We start from the raw sequence: 12,610 nt of genomic DNA, 5'->3' as shown, positions 1-12,610 counted from the left end.
CGCAGGTTGAAAACCACTGATGTAAGCCTATTAAATTGCAGAACTCACATATACGGTGAACCACATCAGGTGGTTCCGTAGGCACTGTAGTCTTTATTGATGGGCCACAATTCCCCTCATCTGCGTAGTCAGATCATTACCCCTGACAACAGCTGTTAGACAAGCAACCACCTGGGAGAGGGATCTCAGAATAAGGCTGTTGTTGTGTGTTTCATCAATACATCACAGCCCACCCACATCAGCACGGTGGGTGGAAATGAAACACCAGGGTTACCTTGTGCCAGCCAAAGAATGAAGTATACTGGTGAGGCTGTATGACTGGAGAGCACAGGGAAGGTGGGTGAACACAATGGGATAATTCAACATGCAGCAATAACACACAAACTATACTACAAGTTACTTATTTCCAAATTCTACAGGCAGCAAACAACCAAATGAAGTTGTCCTCTTGACCTTAGCCAGAGTACCAGTAAAGCCTGGTCCCTGGTCCTCTTTTCCCATGAGCTGACAAAAGGAGGCAGGAAGTCTCCCAGGGGCCCCGGCTAGACTCTGGCCAATGCGGCTTGACTACAGATAGTAGCCAAGACCCAGCCAGTTCTCATGTTGGCAAGGGGCAAACAACAGTTAAGCTTCCACTGGACACTAAGAATAAGACTGAGGCCACAGTGAGCTTGAGATTTGACAGCTAAACAAACAAACATCAGTTTTATTACCAAAATGGTATAAAAAGAAAGTTGTATTCATTCTTAAGAGGCTGGCTAAAGCCATGACAACATATTACAATATAAAAACTGCTTGTAACCCAAAATTTGATGATTGATGGATTTGAAGTATGTATGACAGATAAAGCAGGTCACTATGGTATCTTATAGTACACAGTTATATCATACTGGTCAAATTTGAGTATAATCTTGTTGTTTCAGATGATAAACAAAGTCATTATATCTGTTGCTAAGTCTTTTCATGGTTAGAATAGTTTCCTTGCATGTGCCTGGTCAAAGAAAATTTCAATACAAAGCTTGTGTTTAGCCTGTATTTTTATTCAGTGTGGCAGCACTGCATTTCAGTGTAGGGAGGAGTGTGTGCTCTGTGTGGGAGGAATGACATGTAAGCCCTTCAGACGCTGTGGTTTGCTCAGTCTTCCTCTTTCTCTGGCACCACAGCAAGCGTGCAGTTATAACCCCAAACACGAGGAGTTCCACTGACTCAGCAGGAACAGCAGTCAGTTCATTAAGTAGAAAAGCATTACAGAACAACGTTCACCATTTACCCTTAATGGCAAATCTCTTAATTGCTGCTACTGTAAGAGTATCATTAGACCTGCAACAAACGAGAGCTAAAGATGTCTGTGTGTTTATCTAAGCCGTATTTAGATACATGCAGGGATACAAATTTGTCATCGTTTCCTCTACAGAGTTGCTGCATTTATATATCACACTGACACAAGGACACTTAGTCACTCCAGGTCTGTGTTCAAGGGAGCATGTTGACAGCAGCAGGTGAAAGGTAGCCCACACAGGGATGGAGAAACACCACAGGAAGAGGGATGGTGGGTCACTCATCATGATGGGTGTATGTTTGTGGTATCCCCGACTACCTTGAAAGCGAGGCACAGCTTCAGAAAGGCATTTCATTCAGGGAGCCTTTAACAACAACTGCATTTAATTTGACCAGAGGAAAATGCTTGTCAGAGAACACATACTTTCATGCACACACAAAGAGACCTTTTTCAGAGGAAGATACTGGGCCCCCACCAGATCCCAAGGATCAACAGCAGATAGTGAAGATTGGAGATGATGGCCTCTGCGGGTCAGTACTCACCACTGTAGAAGCGGATCAAGCAGCTGAGGTCTGAGTTGGCTGCCTCTTGCTGCACTCGCACAGGGTCTGCATAGCCCATAGCTGCCAGATAGTCATACACCATCTGGAGAGGTCGCTCAGTGGGGTCCAGCCTCCTGCAGGAGAGAAGCAAAGGTGAGATGGTGGGACAATGTCACCACAAAATAGTAACATCAGTTTCTTTCAGTCTCTATAAATGGGGGACACATACACAGAAGCATTACATAAAAAACACGTTTTAAACTAAAGGAGTACAGTTCCTTTATCCTCTCTCGCAGCAGACAGTTGCTTGGAGAGAAAACTTTTCTCCTAGGAGAAAACTGTTGTGTAATATTTTGAATTAGAAAACAATATATATGCAGTTAGGCTTCAACAACAACAAGAAAAGGAATAGTCTATTTAAAAACTTCAACTTCCCTCTGCAAAATCACCCTGACCAACCAGAAGGAGTCACTTGAGGAGCAACATGACACAAGACCCCTCAATGGCTTCCCACCCACAAATATTACAAAAAATGTTCGATGGGGTGTCTGGCCAAGCTGGAAGCACTGCTAACAGGGACTGATGGGTGTGCCACCTTTTTTGTGTGTGTTTTGGAATTTTCTTTAAAGAAAAAAATGCCCTGAGATGGTTGACCTCAGAATGGATCATTTGGAGCCAAAAAATTACCAAACCAAACTGTGGAAAAAGCACTTGTGCCACCAAAACGTCTTTGTCTGTGCTTCTGTGCCTCCACTGCTTTGAGTCACATCATAGGAAAATACTGTAGGCATTACAAGTTTTTACCTCACAGACAAACTGAACATACTACATATTCATCACCCTGCATACCATACTTATTTTCTCAATGAAACCCAAAAAAGTGTTAAAATGTGAATGTATAGTTAAGACCAATCTTTCTCCAACTGTGGATTTGACTGAGGGAATCATCTCACTTCACTATTAAGCACTTTAAGGGCTCTTCTCACTGATATGTAACAGGATGAATGCCAAACCTGAAATCCAGTACCCATAGCCAGATGCAATCCAGCCTTTCATATTAACAATATCCTTCTGCATGAAGGAAATCAAATCAAATGAAACTCACACTTTTGTTTAATCTAATAATTGTTTTGAGTGATAATCTGGAGCTCTCCATTTTTATAACTTTATTATAATTTTACAGGTCTCAATGTTTTTTATCATTCGTATTATTCCGCGAGACACATCTGCCATTCAGAAATAAGAGAAAGACAGTGTTATACCATGAAGATGATAAATTGATGTTAGTAGCAATTAGTTTTTGATTCCTATTTCATTGTAGAGTTGGACTGATATACATGTATTAGCTGTTTTTTTATAAATACGTCAGTATCTGTATGATGACTAACAACTAAATGTGTTAAATGATTAAAGATTAAAGAACATTTACTGTAAATTAAACAGAAAATGCTTTGCAGTGCTTTAATTTTGAAACATCACTGTCCCTATGCCACAACCAAAGGCCACCTTCCCTCTGTGAGCATATGTGATTTGCAGGATCATGTCATTTGATTTCACACAGCTGTGGCCCAAACACCTCAGTGCAGGATTAAGGGAGCTTCCATCCAGCAGCAAGGGGGATGACTGACAGTCCCTGTTAACCATTCACACTGACACTAACATTCAGCACAGATATGCCTCATTTATTCACAAATCCGCTAACCTTGGGCAATGCTGCAAGAAGCTGTTAAATCTCTGTCCGATGGCAGGCAATGGGTTCATTTGTTCTCAGGGTGGAAGGTAAATTGTGCAGAAAAAAATGGAAACGTGTCTCTGGATTTACTGTAGATACACCAGAGATAGGTGGTATGTAGAGGAACCCCTACAAAACAATGGTGCATCTATACAGGTGTTTCCACTTATTTGGGTTGATTAGACTTCTCTGGATTGTGTGGGCATGTACAGATGGTAACTGACTGAAATTTTCCTCACACCTTTACAATTATTATTAGTTTGCGCTGGTGATTCCCAGCATTGTACCACCCAACAGAGACATCGAGAGGTGTAATTAGCCAAAATAACTTTAAATGGGTTCAGGCTCTGCAAGTACCAAAAAGAGGAGAAGTGTGTTTTAATTTCAGCAGGGTGTATTTCAAATTATATTAGTTTTCAGGAGATGTAATGTCTCTATGATTATAGATCATGTAGCAACAATTCAGTTTCTTCCCATAAAAATCAAGTGCTGGAAGCAGGAGGTTGAAAATGTATTAATTATTTGTTATCCTTGTACTGTATTGGAAGGTACCTCTAGTGAAAATCAATAATCAGACTATAATTGAGCAAAGCTTACAATTAATGAAACAAATCACAATATTTGTGGGTAGACATGTTTTTCTAATTTACCACTATAGTAATGCCAATTGAGTGCTTAAATCTGGGCTTGATGTTAATCAAAACTAATATTCATAGCTTATTTCTTTGCCACATAGCAGTCTATAATATGTTCAACCCATATCTTGTCTCCCAGTTATAGCAAGTTAAAGCTTTGACCACAAGGCAAATGCGAAATAATAACAGTCATCCTCCATCCCCTGTTTCCTGCTGCCAAGGTTCACAATACCTAATCTGTTCCAATCCTTCCCCTTGTCCAACAGTCGTATTGCACCCAGCGTCTACCCTTTGCCTTGTGAGCCCACAAGATACTGGTCCTGTACCACTTATTTGGGCAGAATTTGGGAGCATTCACCTGTAAATTTACCTTCCGTTTGACTCCAGTAGCACTGGCACCTGGTTGAAGTTCCATCTGATATTTTCAATCATAGCAGTATTCATGAATTGCTATTGGTGTGGTCCCTCACCTTGCAGATTGTAAATACAAGCGGATGAGATATGATTTCTCTGCAGGGTGGCTGGCCTGACTTTACATGTTAGAGTGAGGAGCTCAGTGATTTGGGAGGCCGATGGTATTAGACTGCTATTCCTCTGAGAGGAGCCAGCTGAGATGTCTGGGAGCCTCCCTTTGGATGTGTTCTGGGCATTACCAACTGGGAGGAAAGCCACGGACTGACCCAGGACACATTGGAGGGATTACAAATCCCATCTGTCCTGGGAACACTTAGGGATCCCCCAGGAAGAGCCCATTGGTGGGAAAGAGAATACTAGACCACTTTGCTCACTCTGTTGGCATTGTGATCCTGGAAGGATGAATGTCCTCCATCAACTCCATTGCATCAGTAAATTTAACTTAAAAGGGAGTTTGTCTGACTGAAAATCAGGAAAGAACACAGATGTCTTCCTGTAAGCAGCACATTACTACAAGCTATAAAAAGAAAGTCACTAAAAAAAGCTTGCATCTCTTCCATCACGTCCTTACTTGCTGCTCCTTCTTCAGCACTTGTCTCACTATTGTCAACATCTGCATGTATTATAAATCATAGCATGATTTATCTAAATTGATTAACATGAAAGAGAGAAAATTATAGGCCTAGGAGACTCTTTAAGGTCAAACATTACAGCTCATGTATTTTCCATGGACATATGCACTTTTTAATTTAATGCATTTATGCTAACCTTGATTTTACCATATGTGCTGTATGTAGGAATGGAATTTTCCTTTGTATAAACAGAGTTGGTATTACTCCGTTTTTCGATGTTGAAGACTTTATTATTTGATTTAAATCTGCCCAGTCATACTGGCTGGCAGACTGCAATTTAAGTGCTGTACTGCTGGAATATAAATTTAACCAGCACAGACTATCCACAAGCTTACCAAAAGCCTTTCATTTTTTAACAGTATGAATTACTCTGAAATGCCTACAGCTCATAATCAGCATAGATATAACCAGGTTGGTTCATACACTGTTATTTGATCACACCACTGGCTGCCAGCCTATTGAGTCATTAACAACTTCCAGTCATGCCTCTAAAACAATATATGATGTCAATGGCATGATCTTTTTGCCATTAACATCCACCTACACACCCATTAATTATGTTCCATTATAAACCCAACAACTGGCATTTCTTCTAGTTCCCCACATGCCTTTTCAGATTTGAAGATATGTCTCAATATTCCACATCATGAAAACACTGAACAGACAGTAAGGCATAAGCCACTGCAATTTTAGCTACAGCTGATTACTTATTTTAGACTGTCTCCTTTCTAATATCCTCACATAGGCTTTCCCAGGAAAGCAGAAAAGGAACAGCCCAGATTCCTTCCTGGTCATGGATCAGCGAGCCAGCATTTTATGCTTTCACAGATAATCAAGCGGTCATTTGCTATTTCTGTCTACATACAGTATGTCTTGTGGATTTGACAGAGGCGTACAGTTGTAATCCCTGAGGGTGTGGGTGAGGTGCTGTGGGAGTGTGGGATGTTGGGGTAACTGCAGCAGGTCCTCACTGCTGTGTTTGCCTTCTCTGCATCAAGTCCAGCTTGTTCAAGGTGACATTCTGTTATCAACTAAAAGCAAAGGCCTGGTCTAGTTTTGTGATAGGAGATAAATGAGATGTGGGCATTTATTTATAAGTTTAGTGCTTCAAATTTGCATATGTTAGATGTTAGGGAACTGTTGTGAGTCTGATTGGAAGAGATGTGCTTCCATTTTATCCAACACAGCTGTCTAAACAAGCTGTGTAAGGGCTCACATTTTGTTTGCACTATACAACACTATAACTGCAATCCAGAGCATCTCTATACACTTTAAATATCTTTTCATTTCTTTCACTTATTTCTACTCCCATGTACAGTAATTACATGATTATGCATTGGGCTGTGAGCATTCAGATGCTTCTGAGTGCACAACAATCCTGTGACTGAATGGATCTAGTAAGGCCACTGATGCAGGGCTGTAGCTGTTGGATGATATAAAGTATAACTGTGATGAGTATGTATTTACCTGACTAGGTCTCCATGCAGCTGAGCATAGAGTCCCTTTCCATCCCTCTGGGCACACAGCTCTTCCACCGTGGTGCTGGTGGAGCAGAGCACCAACTGCAAGTCTGTCTGAGGGGTGGAGGTGGCCTGGGGGCCAGAGGCAGGTAACTGGGGGTCTACTGTCCCCCCATACAGACACACACAGCCCCGCTGGGTGTCCCCCTTGAGCCAGTCCCGCTCTCGTGATCCAAATCTGGTCTTTCTTGTCACGCAGCCACGACTCCCATTTCGCTTCATATTGCGCTATGGATACAGAAAGAGTCATTCAAACACACATACTGACATCAGAGATACAGATCAGGACATCTAATAGCCTAAAGACCTTGAGGGTGGTTGACAAAGTGCTGTTGATACTCCCAAAGGTGCTGTGGGCTTAATTCAACACAGCATCTGTGCTGGGAGTTACCCATTTCATTATCTCAATTAGGGCTGCAACTAATGATTATTTTCATTATCAATTAACCAGCAGACTATTTTCTTGATTAGCTGATAAATCAATTGGTCTATAAAGTATTAAAAAAAAGTGGAAAAAAATCCATCCAAGTTTCTAAGAGTCCAAGGTGACAGCTTCAAATGTCTTGTCTCAGCAACAGTCCGAAACCCCAGAGATGACTCAACTTCCTGAGCAGTATCTGCCTGTAACAACAGCACTGACTGTAAGTTGTGAACAATCCTGAGAAGGAAAAGCTTTTTTATTCTGTTACCTCTCTCACTAAGGATGGACAATGTGACTGCATAAATGATAGCACCTAGAATATCACGTTGTTGCTACCCATTATTGCCCTAATCACTTGTGGTGACCTTAGCCGGATGTGTGGTAGCCTAATGTTTTCCCTGAAAATTATGAAATGCTAGACTGTTTAACTTTGACATTAATAAGGACTGATGTTACACTAAAATGATAAAATGTTAGTAACATCAGCAGCTCATGAAAGACTACAGATCACAGGCACAACAGAGGCATTACAACATGCAACTATCCAATGAAAATGTATTCTGACTCTGCAAGTAGGCTCTGCACACACACACACAGAAACATCACACTGTTGTTGGAGTTTGTCAAGGATGCATCTTGACCTCACTTTTATTCTGAATATTTATGGACAGGATATCAAGATACAAGTCTGAAGACCTGTTTGATGATCGAAAGGTGACATCATCTCTGTTTGCAAATCATGTTGTCATCTTTGCCTCATTTGCTCACACAAGTGACCTGGGTGACACAAGCAACCTGATAAAGGGGTTTGGCACCCAGCAGTCGTCTCCTTTTCATCTTCTCATCTAAATGCGCAGGTCATGTATGCTTAGCATTAGCTAGCGTCAGTGCTTTACCACCTAAGCCAGTAGCCATCAGTTGGAGCTACGATTCTATCCCCCAGAGGCTGCATAGACAGTGCTCATCTCTGCCGGGAGTTTTGCCAAAACTCCGACCACAAAGTGTTGGAGGTAAGTAGCCAACTTTACGTCCCCAGCAGGCACGCCTTGCTAACTTGCCTGCTTAACGTCTCCACTCATTGCGGGTGAATTGCTATCATGTGCTGTATTAGTTTGTGAGTTTTATACTTGACCAGCCAGTTTCATTGACATGTTTTCACCTCGTTACGACAGCTGTGTCAATGGTTGGGGAACCATAGCGGAGAATGTTTTGTTTTGCTCCTTGGGTACTGACTTAACGCTGTTAATTGCCTGCAACACTAGCAGAGTCTGGATTTGTAGCTGAATTTTTCCCGCTCTACTGCTACATCACTAGCCTTACGACGATTACGGTCTCCATTTGTAACTCTTGCTTGGTCCCTCTTAGCTCAGAGGATGGCCATGACAGATGCCCATCGTGCCTCAGCATTGAACACCTGAGGCATCGAAGACTGACAGAAAATGCTTGTCTTGATTGTAGCTGAATGTAGTTAGCAGAGAGGGCCGCAAGGTTGATCACATCTGACAGTAGCATTGCTGAGGCTGGCTTACCTCCTTCAGGAATGCCTCCATTCAACCCCCCTTCAGGTTCTAAGCACCACAGGCACATAGGTTGACGCCTCCAGCACTAAGAATAAACAGAAGTGTGATGAACCTTTGGCCCTTAAAGTGGACACATTGGGCTCTGAGTCTGCCCAGATTATGGCCCTTCTTCTTAATTTACAGCCTGGCAGCCCCTCCACTACTGCTGTCCCTGCTGCTTCAGAGCCACCACTCCAGACCTATGATGAGGGTGATGGCCTAGCTGCTTTACCCTATGTTGCTAGCCAAAATGATGAGAATATATCTATTGTGGCCTCAGCCCCAGCTAGGACTCACTGTGAATTTTGTATAGAGCTCTTTAGTTCCCAGTCAGCAAGTCATTTTCATGGGTGTTGCCCTCGACTCAGTGCTAATGAGAGCCTCTCCCTACCCTCCAGAGGGTTGATGACATCCTCAGCCTCATCTCTTGTTTTCAGAGAGGCACAAGATTAACATACGGCCTACTCCTCTGGCTGCTGAGCAAACTGACAGCAGCAATGACAGTCATCACTCTAGGACTCCTTTCATTGCACCCCTTGCAGATCTGGATCAACAGTTTGGGCATCAACCCTAAGAGGCACCAAAGCAGGATGGTGATGATCTCAAGCAAGTGCCTTCTGTCTCTAGAACCCTGGAGAAACAGAAGAGACTGAAGCTGATGGTGGTTCATATGATCTGGGAGAGGTACAGCAGAGCAGACATCAACCTGTTTGCTTTGGAAACATCAACACATTACCCGCTGTGGTTCTCCCTCTTGGAACCAACCAGTCCATTGGAGCAGGACACTCTGGCACATCCCTGGCCAGACTGCCTCCTATATGTCTTCCCTCTGCTTCTACTACTCATGCTGACACTTCACAGAATAAACAGATGCAACCACACAGTGCTGCTGGTGGCTCCACACTGGCCAGGAAGGATATGGTTTCCTGTGATCCATCTGCCTCTCCTACCGAGAAAGGATCTTCTGTCACAGTTGGGGAGGCGCATTTGGCATCCTCACCCGGATTGCCTTCAGCTGCATGTCTGGCCCCTGAAGGGCCGGGCTCACTACTTAGTTCTTGCGATCAGGCTGTGATCCAGACCATAATCAATGCTTGTGCATCCTCGACTAGGGCGCTGTATGCCAACAAGTGGAAACTCTTTTCCAGTTGGTGCAGGGATCAACATGTGGACCCGGAGCGTTGCTCTGTGCCTACATTGCTCAAATACTTGTAGATGTTGCTGGATAAGGAGCTCTCCGTCTCTATCATTAAGGTGTATGTTGCTGCCATCTCCGCTCGATATATTTTGGTGGATGGTCGAACTGTGGGGTCACATCCTCTGGTGAGCCATTTTCTCAAAGGTGCTCTCCGGTTGTAGCCCCCACATGCTGTACGGGTGCCTTCATGGGATTTGCCTGTTGTCCTAGAATCTTTGTGTTCCCCTCCATTTGAGCCCCTGGAACATGCTGACTTCAAATGTCTGTCTGGTAAGACTGCCTTTCTCCTTGCTGTTGCATCTGCAAAGGGAGTTGGTGATGCCCTGTCCATTGTCAGGGACTGTTGGAATTCTGATGGGTCTGGGGTTACCATCTGGCCCAACCCCTCATTTCTTCCTAAGAAGCTTTCAGCTTTTCACATCAATCAGCTTATCAATTTGGCAGTTTTCACCCCACAGTCAAGGGAGGAGGAACTGCTTCCTAATGTCAATCTGCTTTGTCCTGCTCAGGCTCTGAGACAGTACTACATAGATATGTTGGCTGAGTTCTGTAAGTCTGATGCGCTGTTTGTCTGTTATGGAGGGCACAGGAAGGGTTGTGCTTTGTTCAAATAGAAGCTCTTAAACTTGGTTGAATACAGGCTCAGGGGCCTCCAGGTCCCCCCAGTGAAATGTCAATTCAACAGGAGTGTCTCCACTTCCTGGGCTACTCCACTGAGTACATCTGTGCTGCAGCTGCTTGGCTTCTTCCTGTACCTTTGCCTGCTTCTACAGAATTAACATGGCACCCCCCCCCCAACCTGTGGCGACAGCTGTCTTGTCTGCTCCTTCGGTCTGCAACTAAGGCTTGGTCAGTACAGATTCCTTGTGATCTTGTTGGACCATGTATTTCCCATGTATGACCCATGTATGACCCAGGTATTTCATACCTGGATGCCCCTTTCATACTTTAGTTACAAATGTAAGTAAGGTTCTATGAATTCTAGATGGCCACCATAGTTCACTGTCACTTGGAGTCTTGACAACAAGATTTTGTAGGAGACAACTGCTGGGTGCCAGGCTTCTTTATCAGGTTGCTTGCGTCATCCAGGTCACACCTGTGACTTTGGTATTATGTCTTGCAATGCACATCCAGGTATTTCATACCGTGTCTGGCAGTCATCCAGAAGGCATAGAACCTTAGTAACTCTCGTAACTCTCGTTTTATGTTGTTATTAACAGGCAAAAAAAGACTAGTAAGCAGCACTGCCTCTTAGAGGTTCACACTGAATTATGGGTGAATGGGAATGGTGTATCAATATCTGTTAGCAAATATAGTATAGAGCTTAATCAAATGAATAAAAATGAGTAGTTCACTTGTACTTGTGGAATTAAGCAGTGATGACCTATTTTATTTAAGGATTTTGATGTGTATCCTTCCTTCAAATACAATAACTGAGTAATGCATACACATTAAATAGCACATCTGTAATTCTGTCTAAGTGTGTGTGTGTGTGTGTGTATGTGTGTGTGTGTGTAGTGCCTTGTGAGCAGTTACCTCAGGGACTATTTGTCATCACACATCATATGTCTTGCCTAGGAAAACTGTTCAGCAGTGAGCCTTCATATAAAGCTTAAAACAACCTACAGAGTGTGTGTGTTTGTGCGTGTGTATGTGCGTGTGTGTGCGCGCGCGCGTGTGTTTTGTGGATGTTAATTGGCTCTGGTACATTCCTCACTGGATGGGAATCATCCACAGATCAATCATCAACCAGAGAATATCAATCATCGAATATCACAGACGTTACATAATATTACAAGGATGCGTTTTTTCATTCTCATGCACTTTGCCCTGTTTGAATCACCTACTGCGATGTAAGAAAAACCTTGACATGTAACACAATATTGAGACATTTTTCTAGCACTTTGTCTTGTATGAATCACCTACTGCATCACAAGAAAAAAAAACATCCTCTGGTTATGACCTGCCTTTAGCACTCGTATCCCCGTTGTAGCATGAGCTCCGGGACCACTGCGGCTACCGCGACCTGCAGTCTGATTCAGCCCCGCTCGGTGGACCACCGTGTCCGGCTGCCTGTCTATGCAAGCCCCGTTATCTCCTTTCTTGATGCCCGTTTGGGTGTTAGTCGCCACGACCGCTGTATTATTATCCTCGTCCTCCATCGCCATGTATGGTCTATATTAACAGCGACAAAAACCAAGAAGTGCCGTCCTGGTACGCGACTGGGAAATTCCCACGGAGAGGTAAAAATTCCTCCTGTGTCGGTGCAGCGACGCCATATCCAGACTGAATCTGACTGCTGCCTGTCAGACAGGCCTGCAGGACAGCTGATCAATAAACATTAAATGGGCGGCTTCAAGGTATTTATTATTCATCAGCCGCTGAGGCTCGTTTTTTGCCATTTGATGCAGTTAAATAAGAGAAAATCACGAAACGCGTCGTAGTAGGGCGTGTCTGTGATTTTGTAGATTTTAATTTGTACTTGTGCAATATTTCAATTTTAATCTCCCACCGTATCAGTAGCTATAACATTAATATCATAACATTCAGTGCCCCCTTTCAATAAATCGCCCTTTTAAAAGGTTTATCAGCTGTAACTAATGGTAGCATATTAAATCAATTATTAATGCTTTATAGATAGGCAATTAACTTTTTGCCAAGTTATGAAATATTCCTTC

General features: G+C 43.1%; 1 protein-coding gene across 1 annotated transcript in view; it reads right to left on the bottom strand.

Annotated features, from left to right (window-relative positions):
- phlpp2 (PH domain and leucine rich repeat protein phosphatase 2) overlaps positions 1–12,257 on the bottom strand; it is a 41,275-nt gene extending 29,018 nt beyond the window's left edge. Inside the window, exons 1-3 of the mRNA XM_044349089.1 lie at positions 11,900–12,257; positions 6,702–6,982; positions 1,822–1,955 (exon numbers count right to left, since the gene is read on the bottom strand). Coding sequence (XP_044205024.1) covers positions 1,822–1,955; positions 6,702–6,982; positions 11,900–12,100 — 616 coding nt within the window. The 5' untranslated portion in view covers positions 12,101–12,257. The remainder of the gene's footprint in view (positions 1–1,821; positions 1,956–6,701; positions 6,983–11,899) is intronic.
- Between the last annotated feature and the right edge of the window lie 353 nt (positions 12,258–12,610).

Source organism: Thunnus albacares, chromosome 1, assembly GCF_914725855.1.
Source record: "Thunnus albacares chromosome 1, fThuAlb1.1, whole genome shotgun sequence".
NCBI lineage: Eukaryota > Metazoa > Chordata > Actinopteri > Scombriformes > Scombridae > Thunnus > Thunnus albacares.
This window is presented reverse-complemented; position numbering and strand designations above follow the sequence as displayed.